Raw genomic sequence first — 27,755 nt, 5'->3', positions numbered from 1 at the left:
TCTTCTGCAACTTCCTAGTGTTTACTGTTTCATGGAGGAGAAGAGGAAGGGTTGCTCCCAATTTCGGTCATGGCACTAGAAACACTCTATTCTCGAGACGCCGATAAGATCCACACCGACGTGCTCGCAGGAGCGAGGCAAGCCTGCTACAAGGTATTACTTCTCTTCGTTGTTCGTTCTTTATCTTTGTCCTAACTTGTTCCTTCTGGGTTGGCTTTATGGATTGGGTTGCTAATTGCTTCGCTTAGGCACGGGACGCTTTCTACGCTTGTATGGAGAAGGAATCCAACAAGAAACCCACTGAAATTGCTTCCGTCGGTCTTCTATACCCGGTCGAATGCAAGAAATCCAGGGCTGAATATGAACAACAGTGCCGACGCACATGGGTAAGAGTTTTTTTTGGTTCCTATATGTAGCTTCTAATTTTCTCTAACTGTGGTTTTGACATTGCAGGATTTATTTATTTATTTATTTTTGTCTCGAACTCTAGGTTAAGCATTTCGATCGCCAGTATTGCGCGAAGAAGAGAGTTCAGAGGCTTTTAGATAATGATGAGTCCAGGAGAGGTCCGATGTCACTTCCACAACCTTACACTTTCAAGCCTTAATTACTAAACCTTGTTTTCCAGTTGATGGTCAGAACTTTTTGTGTTATTTGGTTTTTTTGATAACTGCAATTGGTTATAGTTGTTGGCATTGGAATTTCAGTGGAAACTGTTAGGTCACTGAATCCTTTTCCTTCCCGGGTATTTAATTGATTTTTGGTTCGCAGTTTACTTAAGGCCCTTCACTGTGTACATTCAATTACATTGCTAACTTTAATTCTGCATAAAATTTTAATTGGAGTGATATTCTTCATTGAAAACCTTTGATTGGTATTTGAAAGTGAAGCAACCAATCTTCTGTTAACACATGAAGTCGATTGAATTCCCATTCATTTGGGTGTTTCATCTTGAAGCGACAGTAAAGCTTAATCATCAGTGGCAAGTTGGGAGGGAAAAGTCTTGTTAAGCATCCTATCCTAGATTCATCGTTTGGTTTCTTCTTCTGCCTCACTATTTCTTATTTCACCAATAATCAAGTGAAAATTAGGAATTTTGCTTTGGAGTATATCATAGATGGTGATGCTACTATTTCATCTCCAAAGTAATTAGAAAAGTTTCTTGAGACACAATTCATTTTGTTTTGTTTTTTTTAAAATTATTGGATTCAGATAGATAGATCTGACACAAAAAAAAGTGTAAGATCTAATGCAACCCAAGAGGGGGGTGAATTAGGTTTTATAAATTTAAACATGATATAGCATATTCTCATTAATGAGGGCGGGCCTTGGTGCAACAGTAAGGTTGCTCCATTGTGACCAAGTGGTCACGGGTTCGAGTCTGGAAACTGCCTCTTTGCAAAAGTAGGGGTAAGGCTGCGTACCTAGTGCACGAGGCTCCTGCCATTGCGAGGTCTGGGGAGAGATAGAGATAGAGACAATGATGCACATAGGAGATTTAGAGTGGTTCGGATTCACCAATCCTACATCTACTACCCGGGCCACACATGCCAAGGATTTCCACTATCAAGGATCGCTTTCCAAATGGTAGGAATCAAGCTTTACACCGGATCACACAGATCAAAGATTTCTAACCCGAGCCACACATGCTAAGGATTTCATACCCGAGCCCCACAGGCCAAAGTTTTTATACTGATCACACAGATCAAAGATTTCTTCTTTCAGTTGCAGAGCTATCCACAAGCACCTCACTAGCTGTAGAACATATCTGCAAGCTATGCACAACAATATGACTTCGTACAAGTCTGAAACTGCACCAATTAAGGTTAATGATTCTCACAAGCTATAAAGCCCTTTTCTCAAGATGATATTTTTGTGTAAGTTCTCATTATATTTAGTTCGAATGGCTCAAGCCCTTATATAGGCAACAAACTAGCTGTTAAAGTCAATAATGGGTTTTCTCAAAGATTAAAAATGTTCAAACATCATTACTGCGGAACATTAAATGTTTATAAAACGGAAGTCAACACGACCTCCACGGAACTCCGTGGAAACAAGGACTCAGAAACCATGGTCTTTGTCAAGACAAAAGCAAGTCACGGAAGTCCATCAAGACTATCCACAGACATTCAATACAAGGCATGGTTGTCCATCAAAGAGATCTTAGTTTTGACTTAATTGCCATTGTAAGCACGGATGTGATGCAGATCCAAGCACTAGGAAGAAGAAGCCGAAGCCATGACTTGGCTGTTCTTTAATTTCGTTGGAACCTTTATTTTTCCATACTTAGTTTATTTTTGTGTTTTAGTTATTAGGGGTAAAACAGTCTTTTTATCCCTTTTTATTTACTTAAGTTCCCTCCACGATTTTAGAGGGATAGGTTGTTTTATTTGTTTGTTTTGTTTATTTAAACTTGCACTCCTATTTAGAGTATAAGTATGCTGATTGTAATTAGGAATCAGATTAGGCATCACTAGTCCTAATCTGACTAGGATTGGATCTAGGATTTAGAACTGGGATTCCTAGTTCAAATCTGACTATTTGTAAGGCCCTTTGGCCCCCTCTTTTTATTATAAATACACCTATCGTGGGCAGGCTCCCCCACTACTTCTCTGCATAAAAAATCCTTGTTTTCAATCTGAGATTGCTGCCTGCACGCTGCTGCCTCTGCTCCTCTGCGAGCTTGCATCCTTGTGGACTCAAGGTGGTGAAGGGTGGGTGGACTCCTGCGACTCCTTGCACTGTGAAGGTCAGGAGGCTCTATCAATCTTCAAGCTGCTGCCTTATCTCTGCATTACAGTAAGTTAACCTGCTGCACTTTGTTTTCTCCTATATAAACCTGATCTATACCCCTTCTCCCATCAACATTCGACCTCCATTACACCTGCAACTTAATTCTGCCCCTATCGCAGAATTTAAAAACCTATCCAAACCCTAACCTCTTTACATCATTAGGATCCCCTAAACTTGCATATTAAAACCCCATGAGCCCCTTTCCTCAAATCTGCCCCTAAACCCTAGATCTCACAAACAGTCCATTTTCATAAGGCATCCTATCCGAAACCCTAGATTTCCAACCTCATCCAAATTCGATCCAACTTATACTATTAGACTTCTAGAAACCTGCACTTCAATACCAGATAAATCTTAGTTCGAAACCCTAACCCTAACCCTAGTTTTTGGCCTAATTACCTAAATCTGTCCGTTTGGCCAGCCCTATTACATAACCCTGTTTCCCCTGGTTCCTAGTGGGCTTTGTCCTACCTAGGACTACATTAAATTGGTATCAGAGCTATGGAAGAACAAGGCAACCTTGTTGTTGATCCACCACTACCACCCCCACCTGATCCAATGGCTGCAATCCTGGACATGCTCCATAAGATCAGTGATCGGTTACAGATTGTAGAGCAAAGGCAAGCTGTGCCTCTTGTAAGCAACCCTCTATATGTAGAGGAAGACAGATTCCAAGTTCATTCTGAAGTACATGGAACTCTGGGAAGGGATGAATATCATAGAGGTCATCCCAGACATCACAGGGACCACAGAGTTCATTCCAGACATGACAGAGATTACAGGGACCGACGTAGACTTGACAGAGATGACTACAGGGAAGGTAGGGACAGAATTACAAAAGCACCTCGAAGACCTAACTTTGAGGAATACATGAGATCCTACTTCACTGGAGATGAAGCTACTAACAGGAGATTTGATAAACAGAAGGTCAAACTAGAGTTGAAAGAGTATGATGGGCATGGTGATCCATGGAAATTCTATGATTGGCTTGCTGCCCTAGATGACTATTTTGACTGGTATGACTTGCCTGAAGACCGAAAGATGAGATTGGCACGTACCAAATTAATTGGCTCTGCTCAAGAATGGTGGCGTAAGACCGAGAGAGACTTGGAACGAGAAGGTCATGCACCTACCAACTGGGAGGATATGAAGTATGATCTGACAGAGAAATACTTGCCTAGACACTACAGAGCTCAGTTGCAAGATCAGCTCAACTCCCTTCGGCAAGGGAATATGACTGTATCCGAGTACATGCAGAAGTTCGATTCTTTTTCATCCCGTACTATACTCAGATGTTATCTCGATTTCGGTTGAGATTGAGATCTAATATCATTAGAGCTATTGGAGTTGCAGATGTTCTAAACATCAAGGACTGCTTTGAGAAAGCATTGAAGGCTGAAGACCTGAACACCACTAGAAGGTTTGGCTCCACTACTTTCGACACCAGGAAATCTTTTCCAGCATCCAAACGAACTAATGGTTACAATAGAGGTAACAACATCACTGCTGGTTCTACACGGACAACCCCCTACACTGGCAGCTCTTCTCGTGTGGACAAGGGCAAAGCCCCCAATGACCACCAGTGAATCAAACACTTGCTATCGCTGCAATGAAAAGGGACATTATGCTAAGGACTGCCCACAAAAACAGAAACCGATTCATGTAGCTGAAAAGGAAGAAGACAGCCCTGATGATTTTGATGAACAGGGTATTTATGCATTACCCCCTGATGATGATGATGATGGGGCTGCTTATTTTGATGACTTGGGTGATGACTTTGAAGATACCCGAGGTGTACACGTAGTAGCACGTATATTGAGTGCCGAATCTAAGGGTGAAGATTGGCGACGTAGTTGCATCTTCTATACTCGCTTGCGAGCAGGTGAACGCATTGCCCAGATAATTGTTGATAGTGGCAACTGCGTTAATGTTGTGTCTGAAGACCTTGTGAAGAAGCCAAATCTGAAATTTGAAAAGCATCCAATGCCATACAAAGTCTCCTTATTGAATGGGAATAAGCTTGATGTGAACAAGAGATGCTATGTTCCTTTACAAGCCCAAAAATATTCAGAGGAAATTTGGTGTGATATCATTCTGATGAGAATGACTAATGTTCTACTAGGAAGACCATGGCTATACGACAATGATGTTGCTCTCCTAGGAAGGAAAAACCTGTGTGTGTTTCAACATGAAGGAGAAGAGATCAAGTGGTACCCACTTAATTTGCCGGCAGAAATACGTAAACACCGTGTCATGCGCACTAATCAGAAGGGGACAGAATCTGGAAGTAATTTGTTAGCTGTTCCACAGAGAGAGTTTGAACAAACCAGCCATGATACAGGTTTGGTTCTTGCCGTGTGACTCAAGAGGTTGTTGCCCAACCTGAAGTGAAGTTTACACAACCTATTAAGGAGTTATTGCAGGATTTTTCAGATGTAGTGCCAGAAGAACTTCCCAACGAGTTACCCCTACTGAGAGACATTCAACATGCCATTGATTTGGTACCCGGTGCTATGTTACCAAATCTGCCCGCCTACAGAATGAGTCTCTCTGAGCATGAAGAACTTACTAAACAAGTTGGAGAGCTTCTTAAGAAGGGCTTTATTGAAGAAAGCATAAGCCCTTGTGCTGTTCCAGCCTTGTTGACACCAAAGAAGGATGGTTCGTGGCGCATGTGTGTGGACAGTAGAGCTATCAACAAGATTACCATCAAGTGTAGGTTCCCAATTCCTAGGCTTGATGACATGCTAGACATGCTGTCCGGTTCTAAGATCTTCTCCAAAATCGATCTTCGAAGTGGATACCATCAGATTCGCATCCGGCCTGGAGATGAATGGAAGATAGCTTTCAAGACCAAAAATGGATTGTTCGAGTGGAAGGTCATGCCCTTTGGCCTGACGAATGCACCTAGCACATTCATGAGAGTCATAACACAGGTACTTCGTCCTTTCATCAGTAAGTTTCTCGTTGTTTATTTTGATGATATTTTGGTGTACAGTAAGCACCCAGATGAACATATAGACCACCTGAAACAAGTTCTAAGAGTGCTCCGGCAAGAGAAGCTGTTTATCAATTTAAAGAAGTGCTCCTTCATGCTGCCCAAGGTTGTTTTCCTTGGTTTTATAATCTCTTCAAAGGGTGTTGAAGCTGATCTGGAAAAGGTCTGAAGCATAGTTGAATGGCCTATTCCGAAGACATTCACTGAAGTACGAAGCTTCCACGGTTTGGCTTCTTTTTACAGGCGATTCATTCGCAATTTCAGTGCCATCATGGCACCCATAACCAAATGCACCAAGCAGAACAAGGGTCAGTTCGAATGGACAGCAGCAGCTCACAAAGGCTTCCAGGTGATTAAGAAGAGGATGACTGAAGCTCCAATGCTGCGCCTGCCCAACTTTGACCATATTTTCGAAGTTGCTATTGATGCTTCCCATGTTGGTTTAGGCGGAGTTCTTATGCAGAATGGGCATCCTATTGCATTCTACAGTGAGAAACTTAATGATGCCAAGACTCGGTACTCTACTTATGATATAGAGCTTTATGCTGTTGTTCAGGTCTTGCGACATTGGAGACACTATCTTATTGGCAAAGAATTTGTCCTGTACACTGATCATGAGGCACTCAAGCACCTCCACTCACAGAAGTCCATTAGCACCAAGCATGCTAAATGGGTTGCATATTTACAGGATTTCAACTTTGCCCTCAAATACAAGTCAGGAAAGGAAAATACAGTGGTTGATGCACTGAGTAGAAAAGTCCTGACCTTGAACACTTTCTTAGCCCATGCACTTAGCATTGAACAGATCAAAGACGAGTATGCTAGTGACAAGGACTTTCAAGTCCTACATGCTGATTTGAAGCAGGGTGGACAGCACCCTAAGGACTCATTACATGATGGTTACTTGTTCTTAGGAACCTGGCTGTGCATTCCCGATTCGTCCTTACGACACCATATTATCAGGGAGTTACATGGAGGAGGTTTAGGAGGACACTTCGGGAAAGATAAAACCATCTTGCAGGTGAGTGATCGGTACTATTGGCCTCACTTTGCCAAGGATGTAGAGCATGTAATCCGGAGGTGTCGAGTTTGTCAGCTAGCTAAAGGTACCAAGCAAAACACAGGCCTCGATTCACCACTGCCGATCCCTCACCAGCCATGGGTTGATCTCAGTATGGATTTCGTACTTGGTCTACCCCCTACTAAAGAAAGATTTGACTCCATCATGGTGGTGGTTGACAGATTCACCAAGATGGCTCACTTCATTCCTTGTCAAAGAACACTTGATGCTTCCCACATTACCAAACTGTTCTTCAAGGAGATTGTTCGTATCCATGGGTTACCCAATACCATCGTATTCGATCGTGACGTGAAATTTATGAGTTACTTCTGGAAGACTCTATGGCTGAAGACAAACACCAATCATTTGTTCTCTACTGCATTCCATCCCCAGACTGGCGGACAGACAAAAGTAGTCAACAGGAGCCTTGGTAATTTGCTGCGGTGTTTGGTTCGAGATTATGAGAAGACGTGGCCCTCTATCCTTGACATTGCAGAGTTTACATACAACAGCTCCGTGAACAGGACCACCGGTCGTACTCCTTTCGAGATTCTCCTTGGGATACAACCCCGCCGTCCGATTGATCTCATTCCCTTACCCCCTCAAGCTCGGGTAAGTGTTGAAGCAGATGAATTCATCCGCCATATCACCAACGTGCACGCAGATGTTCGACGCAAGATTACACTCAGTACTGATCACTGCAAGTCCACTGCCGACAAGCATCACCGGTTCGTAGAGTTTAAGCCTGGAGACATGGTCATGGTACGAGTGAACCCAGAGAGACACCAACCGGGTGTTAACAGTAAGCTCCATCCTAAGAAGATGGGTCCATACAAGGTGCTGAAACGTATTGGGCCTAATGCTTATGTTCTAGAGTTGCCTGATGATATGGGCATAAGCAATGTTTTCAACGTGGCTGATCTATACTTGTACACGGGGCATCATTCAGATGATAGTGATTCAGAGCACATGTTGCGGCTGCCCCAACTGAGGCCACCTATGGTAGATGTGATTGAAGAGGTTTTGGACGATATGCATAAGGCAACTCGTCAAGGCGCCGGTTACCACTCTTTCCTTGTCAAGTGGAAAGGTCACCCACGCCAAGACAGCACTTGGATCCATGCCGATGATTTCTAGAAGCTTGATCCGGAGTTATATGATCGCTATATGGCATTCACCCATTCATCGGAGATGAATGTTTCTAAGCCGGGGAGAGTTGATGCAGATCCAAGCACTAGGAAGAAGAAGCCGAAGCCATGACTTGGCTGTTCTTTAATTTCGTTGGAACCTTTATTTTTCCATACTTAGTTTATTTTTGTGTTTTAGTTATTAGGGGTAAAACAGTCTTTTTATCCCTTTTTATTTCCTTAAGTTCCCTCCACGATTTTAGAGGGATAGGTTGTTTTATTTGTTTGTTTTGTTTATTTAAACTTGCACTCCTATTTAGAGTACAAGTATGCTGATTGTAATTAGGAATCAGATTAGGCATCACTAGTCCTAATCTGACTAGGATTGGATCTAGGATTTAGAACTGGGATTCCTAGTTCAAATCTGACTATTTGTAAGGCCCTTTGGCCCCCTCTTTTTATTATAAATACACCTATCGTGGGCAGGCTCCCCCACTACTTTTCTGCATAAAAAATCCTTGTTTTCAATCTGAGATTGCTGCCTGCATGCTGCTGCCTCTGCTCCTCTGTGAGCTTGCATCCTTGTGGACTCAAGGTGGTGAAGGGTGGGTGGACTCCTGCGACTCCTTGCACTGTGAAGGTCAGGAGGCTCTATTAATCTTCAAGCTGCTGCCTTATCTCTGCATTACAGTAAGTTAACCTGCTGCACTTTGTTTTCTCCTATATGAACCTGATCTATACCCCTTCTCCCATCAACATTCGACCTCCATTACACCTGCAACTTAATTCTGCCCCTACAGCAGAATTTGAAAACCTATCCAAACCCTAACCTCTTTACATCATTAGGATCCCCTAAACCTGCATATTAAAACCCTATAAGCCTCTTTCCTAAAATCTGCCCCTAAACCCTAGATCTCACAAACAGTCCATTTTCATAAGGCATCCTACCCGAAACCCTAGATTTCCAACCTCCTCATCCAAATTCGATCCAACTTATACTATTAGACTTCTAGAAACCTGCACTTCAATACCAAATAAACCCTAGTTCGAAACCCTAACCTTAACCCTAGTTTTTGGCCTAATTACCTAAATCTGTCCATTCGGCCAGCCCTATTACATAACGCTGTTTCCCCTAGTTCCTAGTGGGCTTTGTCCTACCTAGGACTACATTAGGATGACCGTCAATACTCAAGGAAGTTCGTGAAAAGTAAGTCATATAGTTTTCTAAGTCAAACCTCCTAGTTTCTTGGGTTTGTTCATTTGGCTCCTTATTTGACTTTTATTTGGGCTTTCTCATCTTGTGGACATCATCATAAGTACATGAATACACAAATAAAGAGCAAATCCTATGTCTTCAACTTGATCCACTTTTTTCTTGATGTATTCTTCAATTTGATCTTCGAAGTTGGATCAATCTTTCACTTCATGGAAGTCCGTAACTTCATCACGGAAGTCCGTTGTCAGCAGATCTTCAATTAACTTGTCATTTCTTCCATCAATGGTTCCATCTCAAGTACTTGGGTTTTATCATTCTCTTAGCACATTAACAAACATGTTAGAATACCCCAACACACATCATACAAGGTTTTCATATTCAAAACACATAATCATTTAGACTCTTTTAGATTCAACAATTTCCCCATTTTTGGAGATGACAAAACCATGATGATGTGGGAAGAAAATTGTTCCCCTTCAACATGAGGTTCTTTGTCAAATATAAACATGAAGAATGTTGATTGAGAAATCTTCATAGAATAAAAAATATAACTACACTAATATCAGTATACCTTATTTTCTATTAACAAGGTTTTCATTCATTGGCAATAGTTTAATTAAGCACATAAATATATTATTAAAAGATTAATATACCAACTTTTGAATACCTTATTTTTTGTTAACAAGGTTTTCATACATTTCTTTCATTTTTCCCTTATTTGGATAAATAAATATGATGAGTCATTACACATCCTCACATCAACATTAACATCCATTTTCTCCTCTTAATATATCCATTTAAGCTCATCTTCTATTTTTCTTTCTTCATATCATTATTGATTTTTCTCCCCCTTTTGACATCTTCAAAAACAAAAATAGAAATGTCGAGGTGAGTTTTATCAAATTGAGATTCACAATCATTTGGTTTACGTATAGACACTTAAAGATATTCAATCATCTCATAAGCCTATAAGGTCACAATTGGATTTACATATAGATCAATAGATTTTCAATGAAACACAAGGACCTGTAGTTGTCAAGGCTGCAAGGCGGTGGAGGGGTGCCTAAGTGCTTAGGTGACAAGGCACCCACCTAGTAATGTAGTCCTAGGTAGGAGTAGTCTCACTAGGAACCAAGGTAATAGGATCACCAAACAAGGCTGGCCGATTGGGACAGCTTAGGCTAATTAGGGCAGAATTAGGGTTATGAGTCTACTGGTATAGGTTTGGATTGATTTGGATGAAGTTGGTAGTGCAGGTTTTTATGAGTCTACTGGTGTAGGTTTGGATTGATTTGGATGAAGTTGGAAATCTAGGGTTTCGGGTTAGAGACCTTGTAAAAATGGAGTGTTTTCAGGATCTAGGGTTTAGGGGTGGATTTTGGGAAAGGGGTTTATAGGGTATTAATGGGCAGGTCTGGGGGGTTATTTTGGTATAAAGAAGTTAGGGTTTGGATGAGTTACGAAATTCTGCAATTTAGGGCAGAATTGGATTTAGGGTTTTGATGGACAGATTGGGTTGCAACTGAGATCGAGTGGAGGGATAAGGCTGGACAGATTTTTAGAGTGAGGGTAGGGTTATGGGAATCGATTAGGGTTAAGTGGAGGATTAAGAAGAGGAATTAAATTGCAGAATTATAAAACTACTTACTTGAATTAACACTGATCTCCAACAGTAGCAGATTGAAGAAAAGCTAAGAGAGGACCTCCCGATCTACAAGATGCAAGAAGTCACTAGGGATTCCAGTCCTTCAACCTTGATATTACTCACAAGGGGGGGATCTTGATATGACACACAAGACAGTCTCTGAAGAGAGAAGCAGCAGTAGCAAAGACAGCAGCAAGACAATATTTTTTATTAATCAAATTCGTATTCAATGCTGGCCTCCCTTACAAACTTATATAGAAGACTCAAAAATAGACTTAGACACTATCCTATCCCTAACCTATTAGCTAGCTTAAATTGACTAGGAAGCTGAAATAGATTCAAAATAGAGTCCTAATGACTTAAAACAACTTAAACTACTTGAAATAAAAGAAGATTCTCTACTAGCCAATAGGATATAAGAATCTATTAGCCAATAGGAGCACTTCACTTAAATTAGACCAATTGAACCAATTGAATACAACCAATTTAAACCGGTTCAATTAAAAACACAAAATAAAAACTAGGTATAGAACTGAAATAAACTAAACTAAGGCTCCTACTAAAATCCTAGGCTTAGGGTGGCTTCTTCAATTCGAGGAGGCTAGGGTCTGCATCACCCAGGTATTGCCTAGGCGATCAAGGCACCCCAGTGTTCTTTTTTATTTCTTCTCTATTCTAACATTATTTAGTATGTTACAATATATTACCAAAAAATAAAGTATGTTACAATATAACCTTATATCATCAAAAATCAACATTAAGCCAAATCAAGTCATCAAAAATCAACAGTAAGTCACATAAAGTCATCAAAAATCAATATTAAGCCACATCAAGTCATCAAAAATCAACATAGAACTAGAAGACAGCAGAACTGAAGAAGTCAATTGGTTCGTGAAAGGGGTTTAAGAATTTTCCTTTGAGATTTCTGCCCATCAATGAAGAAACTTGAGTGTTAGTCCCATCTATGAACAACCATTCCAAATTCATTACAAAATTGGTGAACATTTTTGGAAGATTAATTGTTGAATCTACATTCCTCTTGGGGAGGGGTTGACGTGAATGTAGCAGTGTTGCCTGTTTACTGGCTCATTTTTTTGCCTCTTCGTGCTTTCTTTTGGTTTACCTCGTTGGGGGGGGGTTGATATAGCAAATTGATAGTAGCCATATTACAAGTACAATTTGGTACAGCCATATTCATAATCATTTTAAATTGCTTAGGACAGTCCTGCAGTAGTTTGGGATCCATCATGGGGTCCAACGCAAGTAATGGAGATAGAGACTCCTATTCATTATAATTTTAATGGCTCAACCCATTCTATTTGTGTATGAGCATCCTCTATGAACTTAATTCTAATGGAAAAGGTCAATAAGTTGAAATTGGGCCAGTTGACAAGCTTTGAATTTGAGTTTTGTTGTCCTAGGGTTGATATTTACTGTGTAACCTGCTTCAATTTATAAAAAATAAAAAATAAGTAATAAATAAAAACCCCAATTCCTGCAAAGGTTGTTATTCCTCCTCCAGTTCCCCCCATTTCTTTGAATGGAAATCGAGTTTTAGACCAGCTCATGACGCTCATTTTGAAAGAGAGAATCCCCCCATTTTAAGGTTCCTTCTTGTTCTGTAGCTTGTATGATGAGAGGATGCTAGGGTAATGTATGCCACTTTCACTAATCTTTATACCAAATTTAATTAATTAATTTTTTTTTATCCATTCTCAGTTTTTCTTATGCCAATTCCTGTCCTGTTCCTGTTATGTCATACATATCTGTCTGCCAGTGGAGGTCAAACAACATAAATCATCTAACGCATTCTATCATAAACAGAAAAACATACTAAATTTAGTAGAGGAAAATATTGCTATGCAAATTATGATAAAAATATGTGAAGGTCTAGAAAATATGGTATACTCCGCGATTGGTATCCTTTTTAACATTTTAACCCAACTTGATTTTGAGAGGATGATGCTGTTCAAAAGAACAAGAAGGCCAGCAGCAAACCAGGCCATCAAACTGTAATTTTGAGCATCCAATGGGTTGCATGGGCCATGGGCTTAATATATTTGAGTTTACTCTTGTAATGGACCAATTCTATAAGATCAAATATTAGGGATTTAAGTCCCATATGGGATTAAGTAGTTAGTTTCTAATGCACTAAGTTCTATAAAGCTTCTAATTTGGAGAGGTTTCTTTTTTACCCAAAAAAAAAAAAACTTGGCCTGTACGGATTCCTCCTTTCCATGCATAGGAGATTTTTGTTTTGGATGTTTTTCATTAAGTAATGAATAAAAAGAAGGGGTCATACTCCCCACCGATGATTTTGATAAAAAAAACTCTATGGCTATTGTGCTGTTTTCCTCTTGTGTGAAGCAAGAACTTGTTAGATGCAGGAAAACTCTAATGAGAGACTAGTGGTGGCTGGTGAGAAGCTCTTGCCATAGCCTATCATCTTTTTGTTTGTTCTATCCTTCCAAAATTAATTCCTACGCATCCAAGTAAGTAGAGTGGTTGTTCCTTTTGATTTAATACTGTTTGAAGGCTGCCAAAGAGGTTTCTGTTTCCTGCCCTTATTGGACTGCAACATTGAGGTACTGATATATCTACATCTAGCCTTTGGATTGAGTTCAGAATCAGAGAATGAGAATGATGTGACTTATCATTAATGACAGAGGTCTACAGTCTACTCTATTTATAATAAGAATTACAACCCAAGGGGTGAAAAAGGTAAAATAGGGAAAAAATAATAAAGCCCTAATTAACCTAAGGTAAAGTGACAATATTCCAATCCCACGGTTCTCAACAGTTTGCTTAGATTTTATGAAGTTATTAAGTAATTTAAGCTGTGCCTTCGATCCCAATATTAACTAATCTGTCCTGTAGATAGGAATGTCTAGGTAGTTACTAAATCTGATGTCTAGTTGCTGACTATGGGTTTCTGCCTATTGGATTAACTCGAGTTTCAGCTATTATGTTCTACCTAATGAATGGATGGATCGACCCTACTGTGGTGCTGTTCTGATGTGAGGTTGCAAGTTACAGCTTTGTTTCTATTTATTTAACTAGTTAATAATTTGGATTCACTAATCATATCCTAACATCTAACCATTGGATTGGAGCCAAACTTTTGCGGATTGGAGTACTAGGGGAGACCTAGTGTTGATGGTAGTTTCTGTTTAGTCTAAGCCTTAGATTGGAAGATATTAAAGACTCTACGCTGCTGGTTTGAGTTCCTACGATTCTACTGTTAGGATTCTGAATTCAACTATGGGTTTAGGATTAATCCATTAGAATAGGTCTTAGGCTTTTACCACTGGCTTCCTATGGAAAGGTCTTGGAATCTACTCCATGGTAGCGTATGTCCTGGTTCTTGGTTATGTGCCTGTCCCACCTCCTTGATCCACGAGTTGAGTGTCTTGCTAAGGTCCCTAGGGAGGCCCAACGAAATTAAAAGGGCTTTTTCTTCGATTACTAAAGCCGATCTTACTGTTTTATCATATTTACAAATAGACGTTGGTGATGGACATCTTTTTTTTTTTTTTTTTTTGGGGGGCGGCGGTGATGGCTCAACTTGACTTTTCTTTTGGGTGGGGGTTTGATGTTTAGTCTGATAATGGTTGGTTCTTAGACTGAGCTGTGTTATCACTAGTAGTGTGTCCTCTTCCTTTCTGCTCATGCAAATGAGGTAGAGTTGATCCCTACTTCTTCATTGGCACTTAACATCATTGGTGGGGGGGTAGGTAGGATGAACCCTAGGTTCAGGCTATAACCCCCTCTTACAGGATCCAAAGTCACCCAAATCAGAAAAGTCAACCTTTGCAGCTGAAGGTCAAACTCTGACAATCAATCACTAATAATTAATATAGATGTTCTTCGAAAGATGGTAATGATCCAATGGTCGGAGTAAAAGTAATTGAAGAATATTCAAATCTGAAATTGAATTTCAGCCATTACGAGATTTCTTATATTAATCAGAATCAAGAACTCTGATCAGCAGGAAATTCAGGTCGAGTTTCAATCAGTTCCCAAAATATAGATCAAATCCAAAGGTCAGGTTTAAAGTAAATTAAAGAACTTCAGATCTGAAGTTGAAGATAGGCTGAAAAAAAGAGAGTTTTGATATCAGCAGAACAAAATCTAAGAACAGGGAGATACCCGTGTCAAAGGCTTGTATGAGGGAGGCCTTGAATGCCCCCAAGTCTCACCCTGATATGAGAGTAAATCAGTTTCAGGTGAAGAATAAAATCAGGCCGAAAGTAAGGCTAAAACAGGGGAATCACAGGTCATTAAATCAGCGGAACCACAGGTCATAATCAAATACTTTCTGATGAGATCCCACTAGAACAGTATACTAAGGATTAACAGTTCGATAGTAAGATTGAAACCACTTGAATCAGTGAATCAAACAAGACACAGCAGGATCAATTGATGGGAGATTTAAATCAGCATGTTGTTTGCAGTAAAACGGAGTATAAATGAATATAAATTTGATAGATATGGCTTCCCACCAAACAGGATCAGTATCTCACCGTCCAAGGCATCTCACCATGACTGAATAACACACCATTCTTGAAGAAACTTCAAACTTTTAATCATAAATCATGTTTGTGCCATGGCTCTTACAAGCTTTATATAGAAAAGTAAATATTAATCCTAATCTGACTAAGAAAGCCAAATCCTATTGCTAAGCAACATCAATAAGAAGCATAATATTAAAAGGAAACCTACTCATGTAAGGTGATGGAATTCAAAACTTATTAAACTACTTAAAATTAAAAAAAGAACTAACTAAAAAAAAAAGGCGTACCTAGTGCATGACCTGCGGGGTCTGGGGAGGGTCAAAGTATACTCAGTCTTACTCCTGCTTCATGGAGAGGCTGTTCCCGGCTCGAACCCGTGACCACTAGGTTGCAATGGAGCAACCTTATTGTTGCCAAGTTCCACTCTCTAAAAAGAACTAACTAAGCCTAATCCCGTATGTCTACCTTCTACCTATATTTTAGGCCCATTAACAAGGAAAACACATGGGATCAAAGGCCCAACGCATACATAACCCAACCCATGTATGTGAGTTATCTACATCAATCATCTTGCGTTATAGTGTGCTTCTGTCCTCAGGATGCTAGTGTTGTTACAGCAGATTGCACCAAGCTTGGTAAGCTGTGAGTACATATATTTCCACACATAACAAGTTGTCTATGTGGTTTGGTCATAAGGAACTGAGACCTCTGCTCTTGTCATGTTTGGTTGATTACCAGGACAAATTCTTTTAGTTGTTTTGGTTTGATATAATTTTTTTTTCTTAGGTTTCATCGCTTTTCAAAGGGTTTATTACAAAAGATTAAAAGAAGTTAAGAAGGTTGGTGATGCAAGTCATAGTTGTCAAGGCGTCCAGGCGGATTTCTAGGTGCCTAGGTGGCTGCCGCCTTATTGTGGGGCGCCTTGCACTGGTTTAATTGGTATCGAACCAGGTTCTGGCACTTATTTATGCCAACTATCATTTGTTATTTCATTTACTTAAGATATTATTCATAAATAAACAAATACTGCCCTATTTGAATCCAATAAAAATAGTTAAAAAATCAAATTCCAAAAGGATAAAAAGTCAACCCCCAGCTCAAGAACAAAAATTCGATTTTTGGTTGTGGGTGAAATTTTCAACTTTCTAATGCTGGGGTTTTTATCAAATCTAAAAATTCCATAAATCCTAATATGGTAAAACATTATTAAAACCAAAAGTGCGGTAAAATATTCATTTGTTTTGATATTTAAGAAAATATTTTCACACAGATCGATTTTGACAGCATTCACGCACACCAAATAAGGTTTGACTGGAACATAATTCCTTCAATATAAATCAGATTTAAGCAATCTTGGATTTGTTGGAAAGCTGGTTTTGTGCTCTACCTAATACAAAAAGTCTCATGTAAAGATAAAATCATTTGATCAATAAAATTTCTTACAGAACAAAATCATTGCTCTAAATCGAGAGTAGGTTAATTACTTATTGATAAGATCATATTTCCTAAGAACAGTATAAACCAAATGGGAGACTAGGTATGCCTGAAAATGACCAATTCCAAGAACATGTAAATCGAATGTATGTTTTGATTGTTTCAAACTTCCAATTGCTTGCTTCTTCAGTTCTGCTGTCTTCTATTTCTATGTTGATTTTTTATGTCTTAATGTGGCTTAATATTGACTTTTGATGAATTGATGTGACTTAATGTTGATTTTTGATGACTTGATGTGGCTTAATGTTGATTTTTGACGATATATGGTACATATTGTAGCATACTAAATAATGTTAGAAAAGAGGGGAAATAAAAAATAACACTTGGGCACTTTGGTTGCCTAGGCAATGCCTAGGTGGGCACCTTGTCGCTTAAGCGCTTAGACACCCCTCCACTGCCTTGGGTCGCCTGGCCACCTTCATACCTATGATGCAGGTAATTCACATAGGTGGTCCCTTTGGTCCAATGGGTTTGGTTACAATTGTGTGGTGCCTTTGGTCCAATGGGTTTTCATTGTAGTAGTCCATTTTAATGAGCCTATAATATGGGGAGAACCTATAACTACGAGATTAGTCAAGTAGGATGAGTTTGGTCTAAATTTGTGGGGTTATTTGAGTCAGTATTACATTAGAACTTAGAAGTTAGCCGAGTCACGTCTGGGTTTTACCATTAGTTTATGTTATGGCTCTAGGGTCCCAATGATGCAATCTCAATTCACGAAACCATGCTTTGGGATCGCTGTGGCCCCACAAGAATACTAAATAATTCAAATTAAGATCTTAGCAATAAAACTAATATAGAAGTTTAGAACCTCTTGAAGTAAAGGACATCAGATTCTAGGACAAAATCATATTAAATGTGATGAATAGGATCAATTTGGTACTTCCAGAAGGTATGGTGATAAAAATAGAGTCAATTAAGGGTATAAGGGCTTTTATGTAATATTTAATGTCAGGCCCGTACTTGTAATTAAGAAAAAAGGTTTATCTTACCTCTCGTCCAGAAGTAGAAGAGGTTTTGATAGTGAGGACTCCCTCACTTGACCTCCGATTGATTTGAAATTTCAAAGGTATGCTGCTAACTCACAAATCTATTAAATCCTATACACAATCAAGTGGTTCAGCAACCTGAAGATCCACAGAAAATGGCTGAAACAAAGTCTGGCAGAAAGATCAGAACCAAGCCTGAGTTCTGGTTTAAATATTAGGTTCTAGAGTTTTAGTCACTCTAAGCTGAGTTTCAGACCTCAGAAGTTGTGGTTGAAAGGATGTGACCTGAGAGAGATCGATGTCTCCCTTGCTGTATACAGAACTAGTGCCGGAACAGAGTATCAGTTGTAAGAGGGAAATAGCATGAAGAACAAGAGAGGAAACAAGAACGAAGGGAAATGAAGAATAACATAGGAGAATGTAAGAAGAATAGAAGAAATAAAGGGAGAAGAAAGAGGTCGAACCTGAGATAAGGAAGAGGGAGATGAGAGAGACAAGAAATACAGTTGGCCAACAGGCCCACGCAGCAGACCACAATATCTCAAGCAGATTGTTCAGTTCATTCCATTCTCTAATCCCATGGTAGAGTACATGCATATTAATAAGAAAATAAAACTCCTTACAGAATAGAAACTGCTCTCAAACTAGGGAAGCCAAATCTTCTATGTTGCTAACCCAAAATAAAACATAAAAAACAAAAGATTATAAGTGTATCCCCTAATAACCCCTATTGGCTAGAAATGTGGTTTGGACCTGGTTCGTCTTAGGCTGCATTTGGTAACAGTCTGAACAAAGAACGCCCGTTCTTGACTAGAAACGTTCTTTGGCGTTTCTAGTCTGGAACAGCGTTCTGTGACCGAAAATGACCGTTTTGTAATGGTCTCAAGAACATGTTCAGAACAAAAATGGTGTTTGGTAAAACCTGTTCTTCCAAATTTGATATTAATTACAATAATGTCATTTCCTTCTAAATTATACCAAAAAATACTTTTAAAACCCTTTTCTCTCTTACCAACCTTAGCATAAAATTAAAATATTTCATTAACATAACCAAAATAATTATAAAAATGTCAACTTTAAAAAATACCATTAATATTGGGTTCTTGTGTGGATTAGTGTCATAACTGACTATACTATGAACAGTTGAATTAAAAGGGTCTTGGTGGATTCGAACCACCATCCCCTTGGAACATGCTCATGTTCCAAGTGCTCTACCAATTTGAGCTAAAGACCCATTAAGTAGAGATCCAAAACAGAAACACAACAAAAAAAGTTACAGTAGCATGAATCTTCACATGAGGAATGAAATGAGGAAAGGTCTAAAACAGAAATACAGCAAGAGAGTCGCATTGGAATGAATCTTTGCATGAGAAAGTAAACAAGCAAGATTTCCAAATAGGAATTCAGCAGGTGAGTTATGATCTCATCAAAATGGGAAATCAATAGAGTCAACATGAATGCATCTAACTTGAAAAAAAAAAAAAAAGGAAAATGAAAATTCAGGAGGGAAGTTATGAATACATCCATTCACAATAAGGAAAAGAGATCTCATCTTCCATATCTTCCCCAAAGCTATGCATGTTTGAAGGCAGCAATTGTTCCAAGGGAAAGACCCTTGATTGATCTGTTATCATATATAGTTAGGGTAGAGAGACTAGAAAGGGAGAAAATAAAAAGACCAGCATAACTAGAAAGAGAGAAGGAAAAGAGATGAAACTCCAGATTCCCATCTTCCCTTTGAAAATTTACCTGGGACTTCAGAGTTCAGACACTCCACATAGAGTGAGTGCACCTTTCACACCACCACAGTCTAATGAAGTTCTTCCTCATCATTTCCCTCCTCTTCGTGCTATTATTGCAACAGCAATGTGAAACATAACTTGGAAGGGACTCAACAGCCCACATGGCAGCCTTATGAAGCCCCATTTGGCAGCCAATAAATGGGTATTGAGGATTGCTTCTGTACCACTACAGGCCGATCCTCTAGAAATGGAAAAAAAAAGAAGATTGTTTTATAAAACAGGGGATAGCCTGTTTGTGTCAATGACAGGTCTTAAGGGAGTTGAAATGTTGGTTGGGAGGTAGACCCATTGTTCTCTTCCGTATGGCTATGCAGGTTTGCATTTTCCTTCCTAATCTAGCACTGAAATTTTATAGCTGCTGTATTTATTGCCTTCACCATGGAATGATTTACCACAGGAAATGTATTACAGCTTGTATCATATGATATAACAGACAAATTAATAAAACATTACCCTGAGGAACGGAGGGAACCCAAACACATTTTCCCTAGCAAATTGTCCAAAACCATGGAAACCCAAAATCCTTGGCAAGATTTAAACAGAAAAAGAAGAGAGAACTTTGTTCTTTCCCTCAATTCATCATCACAAGTAGGAAGAGAAATTAACAAGACAAGCTTTACCTTTCCAGTTTCTCCTGAACTTTCATCATCAACATCATCATTAGATACCACTCTTCTTCTACCTTCCTTAACCACCATGTTTCCAAGGCCAAGAGATCTTTGTAGCATCCATCATATCTTTTGCAAGAGATCTCTTTCTTTTGCTCTTCTAACTATTGTTGTTTGAGTTCTTCATTATTAGTCTTACTTATAATGGTTGGCTTAGGGCCTCTCTATCGTTTTTGACTTTTAATTTTTCAACATATTCAAAACCCAATTGAGTTATCTTTCTCCATTACATATCCACCTACAAAGAATCACAACCCATCTAGGACACAAAACACCTCGAGGGTTTTGTTAAATAGCGAAATAGAGAAAGAACCGTAAAAAATTTAAAGCACGGATTACATATTGAGGCACGGATTATCTACTCAACAAAGAACCCTAAAAATTTTAAACATGAAGAATTTCTAAATCAATACATTACACTGAGAGAATGTTACATTATCCAAAAGCCCTAAAATTGCTCAACTTCTTTTGAAAACCATACCTTTTGATCCGACTTCTTCGACCTAACACCAGAGGGTCTACAACAGGGTAGAGAGAGAGAACGAGACAGAGAGAGTGAGAGGGAGAGAGAGAGAGAGAGAGAATGAGATAGCGAGATAGAGAGCGAGAGAGCGAGAGAGGAAGCGAGAGAGGGAGAGAGGGAGAGAGCGAGAGAGAGAGATGAGATCGTGTTTTGTTGTTCTTACCTTGAAGGCCGGAGTTACAGGTAGAGGTCTCCTCCTCTGCTCCTTCTCTTCTCCTTCTCTTCCCCTTCTCTTCTCAACGTTTGATCGCAAGGTTGTATCTCCAAACCAAGACCTTCACGGGTTTTCACGGGTTTTGGTCGATTTTTGCCTGCGTTTAGTCGTTCTCGTTCTTTACAGACCGTGTCTGAGACGGTCTGTAAAGAACGTTCTTTTGGCAAAGATTCTCTCCGGTTCGTTCTAAAAGAACATAAGAACGAACCGGCAACCCAAACAGATTTTCATGTTTTTTTGTTCTTAAAGAACGGAAGAACGGCAAAGAACGGTGTTCGGACCGTTACCAAACACAGCCTTAGTCTAGGTTTCCTGATCGAGTCATGTTGGTCCAGTCATGATAATGCTACTGCATCACCTAGAATGAGTAGGAGTGTCAAATATGCTGATCTGTATTGGCTATTCCAAGTAGTAGTTTGAGTTCCAAATCAGTTTGTGAGTAATGTAGTTTTCTTCAAGATTTGGCTGTGTGAATTCATGGTGTGTTTGGATAGATTCCCTACAGTCGTAAGGTGGATTCCTTAGTGGAAGAGTTGAGTCTCTTTACAGATTGGGTGTATTCCTGCCTTATTCTATTTCTTCTAAATTCCTATCTTATTCTCTCCAAATAACAGGTTAGTTTTTCTACCCTTCTCACACCTGCGGCACCCTTTCTCCCAAGTTTCTGGTTGCTTTTTTACTTCAATATCTCTCAGAATACTGATCAGATTTGTTCAAACTTGATTCTTAAGCTAATGGATATCTATTCTCCTGAGTTCTGGTCTGACTTCCTGGTTTTTAGTTAGCTAGTATTCTATTTGAGGTTTCAATCCACTTAATGTTTAGGCTTTATAAATCAACAAATCAACAGGATCACAAACTTGGAACATGATTACAGATTCAAAAAAATTCCAATAGAAACAAATAAAATGATTAGATCGGCAGGAAATTCAGGTCGAATGTGATATTTAATAGCAGAACATGATATAAAAAACTCAGACTGATCCAATGGCTAAATGCTGAGTTACAGCAGAATCCTAATGAGAATACGATTCCAATAATTGATCAATCGATGATCACTTTGGGTAATCAGAAACCAGTATCAAATAGATAATAATAACCAAACCAGCAACCGCAGAATATCAGAAATCTCCATAGAATTAAACTGAAAACAGAAACTAAATATGACTGTTTCAGAAAGTTAGATTAGTAATTCAGGATACCAGAGCACAGGAACAGAAGTAGGAGAAATTAATAAACTCAATAAGTACCATTCAGACGGAGCTCAAAGTCTGGTTGATGGGTGTTCTAAAGAAGAGAAATAACCTCTCAAAATCCCAACCAATTTGATGGACAGATTGGGAGATCTGGAGGAGTTTCACTTTTAGAAGGAACACATGGCTAGATCTTGCTGATATTTTTGGGAATAGCAGAATATGAGATAATAACAATGATTAGTAACCAAAACCAGCAAAAAAGGAGTATGTATAGTATTCAAGAGGTCAGAATTAAAGGAGTAGAAAAGTGCAGAGATTTTCCAGATTGGGAGATCTGAAGGAGTTTCACTTTTAGACGGAACTCAAGATTGGTGAACACATGGCTAGATCTTGCTGATATTTTGGGAATACCAGAATGTGATATAATAACAACGATTAGTAACCAAAACCAGCAAAAAGGAGTATGTATAGTATTCAAGAGGTTAGAATTAAAGGAGTAGAAAAGTGCAGAGATTTTCCGATGTGTATTCCTGCATCAAGAAGTAATGAAGGTAAGAGAAGGAGATATGACCAAAGGAATCACCACCAACCAACTTGTTGAATCACCCATAGTTGTCAAGGTGACACCTTGATATTTTCCCTCCTCCAACACCTAGGATCACCTAGACACCGTGACAACCAAGGAATCACCACAACAGGCTGCTAATTTACCACAGCAGTTGGCAGGTCTGCATCACCGCAGAACTCATTAAAGCAAGAGCTATCCCCTTAATCCTTTTTGTAAAAAGAGTCATAATTGACTTCAACAACGAAATTTTTTATTTTTTTAAAAAAAAGAAGAGACTCTCCCTACTGCACAACATAAAAAAAAAAAAGAGAGTTCTAATGGACTTAAATTCTAATAAAACAAGACATGATATTCTAATAAGTTGGAATTCTATTACCACTAATACAAGTAACTATTTAAATCAAAACAAATAAACTACTTAAAAGAGTGTTCCATAATGGGAACTACTGCTGGTTCAATTCTGAACCAAAACTGGGTGAACCAGTACCGCAAGCTGAGTTAAAGCCTGAGTTAACTCAGGTCTTCAAGACTGAGTTGGTACTGAGTCATTACTGAGTCAATTCATCCTCTGATATTTTTTTGAGTACCTTCCTTGCTGATTAGCATCAGTGGCACTTGGAGTTGTCTGTGTAGCCATTTTTTGAACTCCATTTGCAGAGATATTTACATGCTTATTCTAATAGTTTTAGAGAGCACTTGACTTGGTTATCAGGCTTTTCTGATTACTCCAGTTCAAGTTATATTATTTTCTCTTTAATTTTATATTTCCTCTGTTCTGGTGATCATGATTTTTTCTGCTAGACAATCCCAGTTCTGGTAAGGGACTGGTTATTGTATTAGATGGAGTAGCTGTTGCATATCTTTCTTGAATTTGTGAAACTTCAGGAATTGGAAATTGTTCATATTTTAGTAGTGTCTCATTAGTTTATCCTTATTGAAGGGCTTGAACTACCATTACATCTGCAGGTTCTAAAATGGGTGGGAGAAAAGGATGGTTTTAGTTGACCCATGTTTTTCCTATTGCAAGTAGATTTTTGATAAATATTGAATTTGAATTGGATGAACACCTCTAATTTGGAAACAGTAGTTCTTGTGTTGCCTACTTGTTGATACTTGATAGAGAACTAGCTATCCATCAAATCAGTAGCTGATATGATGCAGATCAGGGTAAGAAGAACCAGATTCAAGTCAGTAGCCCTGAGTTAACTCAACCTTGGTTCAGCCAGTTTTTGGTTCAGAATTAAACCAGGAGTGGTCCGTTTAAAGTATCGGTATCGGGTATCGTGTATCGTATCAGTCGGGTGATTTTAAGAGACGCATCTTAACGTATCGTATCGTATCGGAGATACGTATCGATCGGTGCAGAAAGCCAGAAACACATGAAAATGATCAAAATATACATGGAAATACACTTTTGGACACAAAAAACAATATAAACAAGCAATATGTGTCATATATCATGCATATACACTAAGAATTGTGAATAATATATAACCAAACAAGTGCGGCACTATGAAATTGTTATAAAAGATGAGATTTCTTACGTGCAGAGTCACTCTATTGCCATGAAGAATGTCGGGGTGGATCAAACTCATGTCTGTAAGGGTCTTCAAGAATAAGAGCAACTAGGATGAATGTTGTGTACTGATCGAACATAAACACAATACTGACCCTTAAGGAAGCCATTTTCGGTTTTGGATGAAAAATGATGTATCTTTGCAAATGTATACAAAGCATGCATCTAATAGTTAGTTGAACCTAATCTCCTTGAATCATAGCAAAAAAAAAAAAAAAGAACTAAAATGCAAGATTTGAAGCAAAAGATCAGGTTTTTTGAAACAAACCTACCTTAATTTCCCTACAAGTGTTGAGTATGTCTTGTATTCCAAGGATTCGAGTGCGATGTGGTGCGATGTGGATCTGACCCTACCCGACATATTTTGTGGTGCGACCCGAAGGGAGAAAAAGTTGAGATTTAGTTCGTGAAGTGGAGAAAGTGAAAATAACACGTCTCTTTAAGTATCGTTTGTGTTTTGCTGGAAAAAGTGAAAATAACACGTCTCTTTAAGTATCGATACGTACCGATACATTTGAAGAATAATAAAAAATTGAAAGTACGTGTTGACTGTATCGTATCGTATCGTATCAGCATGTATCGATCGATACATATCGATACAGTCGATACATTATTATTTTTTAAATAGATGCGTATCGGTATGCATCGTATCGACACCGACCGATACCGAGACGTATCGGCCAATACGGTACGATACGCACCGATACTTTATACCTTGGTGGTCCTCCCCATCGTGGGATACAATTTTGTAGTTTATTTGTTCTATTCTTGCTTTAGATAATTGATTGGAACTAAACTTAGAGTTTCAACCTGATAGGACTTCATATTTTTTCTGTTTACGGTGTGGAGAGTGTATGGTTTATAACTTCAGAGACACTAAGACGGATAACGAAATGGTGAAGATTGAGGAGAGAGATACTGCGGTCTGCGAAGTGATTATTTTAGATAGCTGGGGTCAATCATAAGTAAAGAAGGTGACATAGAGGATGATTGTCACAAAGAATTAAAGTGGGATGAATGAAGTGGAGAGGTGCGTTTGGAGTGTTGTGTGATCGACGTCTTCCTTTAAAGCTTAAAGGAAAATTCTATAGGACAGTAATACAAACGGCTATGTTATATGGGGCGGAATGCTAGGCAGTTAAGAAGCGGCATATAGATAAACTAAGTGTGGTAGAATTGAGGATGCTGAGATGGATGTGCTGCAAAACTAGGAAGGATAAAGTTAGAAATGACCATATTAGAGCTGATTTGGGAGTTGCCTCAATACAAGATAAGCTCTGTGAAAGTCGTTTGAGGTGCATGTTCAACAGAGGCCTTGGGATGCACCAGTATGGAGGAGTGATTTGATTCAAATTGAAGGATCCAAAAGAGCTAGGGGCAGGCCTATAATTACCTTAGGAGAAGTAGTGAGGAAAGACATAGTTTAGGCCTAGTCTCAAGCATGACTTCCAATAGAGCTGATTGGAGGGCAAGGATCCATGTAGCCGACCCCATTAAGGTAGGATCTTGCTGAGTTGTTGCCGTCGTGTTGTGCCCTTTTCTTTTACTTTTATTTTTATTATTTTGTCTTTGCGAGGACCCAGGTAGTTGACCCCATTTAGTTGGGATGAGGCTGAGTTGTTATCTAGATCAACTATATCTCTAGCTTTCATATTTGGAGTATGATTGATCTGTCTTCACTTTTTATAAATAGAGGATTAGGGGGAAACAGCCCCAAGGTTTTTCTAAATTTGAAGCTATTGCTTTCTTTCATTTTATTATGATTCAGAGTCTATTTGCTGTTGTGATTCAGAAACTCTACTGTGGTGATTCCAACTTATGCCACTATTGGTGATTCCATTGGTCATATTTCTTTCTTCTCCTATCTTTTTTGTTTCCTTGTTGCTAGAATACTAGTCAGATATTCCTGTGCATCCTTATTTCTTCAGTTTCTGGTTTTGTTTAAGTTCACTGAATACTTGATAGTATTTCTTTCTGCTTGTTTTGGTTGCTATTCATCACTATCATATCATATTCTGTTATCTCATAAGATCAACTTCTGTCCATCGGTTATCACTGTTCTCATCTTCTTTATCTTTTTTGCTCAAGTAAAACTCTTCAATATCTTTCCATCAGATTTGGCTGAGATTTTGATAAGTTGATCCTCTTATTTAATAAATCCTTTGACCAAATTTTTATCTGTTCTGAATTCTGTTGGCTGAGATACATTACTTCTCTTGTTCTGCACCTACATCCCTGTTTTGAGGTTCCTATAAGCAGTATGAAACTCATTGATCTAAGAATCCACCCCATGGATTAATCTGAGATTCTGGAGTGCTGTTCTCCCATATAAAACTGGTCTTTGACCATGAGTTGGTTCACATCTGAATTCTAAATTTTGTTTTCTTCAAACTTTTTTGAATTCTGGAATATTCTATTAGTCTTGATTCTGGTTTTGTTGGTTTTCTGAACCCTAGTCTCTAGGTGGATTTAAACCTTATTATGATAATCTCTCAAGTCAGTGAGCTTCAGTACATAGCCACAAAAGCATGGGAAACCTAAAAAATTATGCCCAAATGACCAATCATTACACTGGTGAAAAAAGTAAGAATTTGTGGCATTGGATTGTCTAAAAGGTTGGTCATAAGGAGGGGGGGGGGGGGGAGATAAAAAAAAAAGAACAGAAACTTGGAAGATTGTGAATGAGCTATTAGGAGGAGGTGATGAGAGGAAAGGAAGGTTTGATAGCATTGGCTAATGAAGTCCAGAATTTTATGAAGTTCTGGGAGTATGGAATAAGTGCAGATGTGCAAGGAGCGGATGAAGTGGTTGGTATGGTTTCATGCATACTTCTAAATCTTTTAGCTATTTATTTTGGATATGTCAAGAGTTGACTTTCAAGTTTCAACTAGATTACCACATAGATAAAGTGTGGCTTGTGATTTGTTTCCAAAAGGTTGAGATGAAGACCACTAGAGTTTAATTACAAGAAGTCTGTGTCTGGTTGGAAAAAATTGATGTTTAACACAACTAAAATGAAAACTTTTCTGACCAGTACCAACTCCATAACATTTCAAATATAATTATTAAATTTACTTTAAGTTGCAACCAAATCGTTTGGATTTTAAAAGGAAAATAAAGATTACATCTGAAAAATACAATTAGCAACTATGGTAAGACTTTTAAGAAGGCTATACGTCATGATTATAAAAGTTTTCTTTTTCTTTTTCTTAATCCGATTTCCCTTCCCTTCCCTTTACTTGCAACTAGATGAAGCCGAAGTGAATATTGTGATTGATGACAATTGCGACGACAAAAATGCAGGGATTTGATTCTGTATTCTGGCAAAATAAGAGCAAGAAATGGGATTTGGAGGTGGAAGGTCCAGAAAGT

The 27,755-nt window shown here is 38.7% G+C and overlaps 1 protein-coding gene across 3 annotated transcripts; it reads left to right on the top strand.

Annotated features, from left to right (window-relative positions):
- LOC122652555 lies at positions 1-27,755 on the top strand. 3 transcript variants are annotated; one of them, XM_043846334.1, is made up of 5 exons: positions 1-153; positions 249-386; positions 491-566; positions 12,947-12,954; positions 16,978-16,988. In XM_043846334.1, the coding sequence occupies exons 1-4, from the start codon at positions 70-72 to the stop codon at positions 12,952-12,954; spliced, it is 306 nt and encodes a 101-aa protein (XP_043702269.1). In that variant the 5' UTR covers positions 1-69; the 3' UTR covers positions 16,978-16,988. The 3 variants fall into 3 exon arrangements, with proteins under 3 accessions (XP_043702269.1, XP_043702268.1, XP_043702267.1); XM_043846333.1 differs by lacking the exons at positions 12,947-12,954; positions 16,978-16,988 and adding an exon at positions 27,687-27,755; XM_043846332.1 differs by lacking the exons at positions 12,947-12,954; positions 16,978-16,988 and having other exon boundaries at positions 491-864.

The sequence above is a fragment of the Telopea speciosissima genome, chromosome 2 (genome assembly GCF_018873765.1).
Source record: "Telopea speciosissima isolate NSW1024214 ecotype Mountain lineage chromosome 2, Tspe_v1, whole genome shotgun sequence".
Taxonomy (NCBI): Eukaryota; Viridiplantae; Streptophyta; class Magnoliopsida; order Proteales; family Proteaceae; genus Telopea; species Telopea speciosissima.
The sequence above is the reverse complement of the archived record's forward strand: the minus strand, read 5'-3'. Positions and strand labels throughout refer to the sequence as shown.

Coding starts and splice junctions, on each gene's coding strand:
- LOC122652555 (XM_043846332.1), top strand. CDS start 70: ATGGCACTAGAAACACTCTATTCTCGAGACGCCGATAAGATCCACACC. Junction 154..248: donor CGAGGCAAGCCTGCTACAAG/GTATTACTTCTC, acceptor TGCTTCGCTTAG/GCACGGGACGCTTTCTACGC. Junction 387..490: donor AACAGTGCCGACGCACATGG/GTAAGAGTTTTT, acceptor CTCGAACTCTAG/GTTAAGCATTTCGATCGCCA.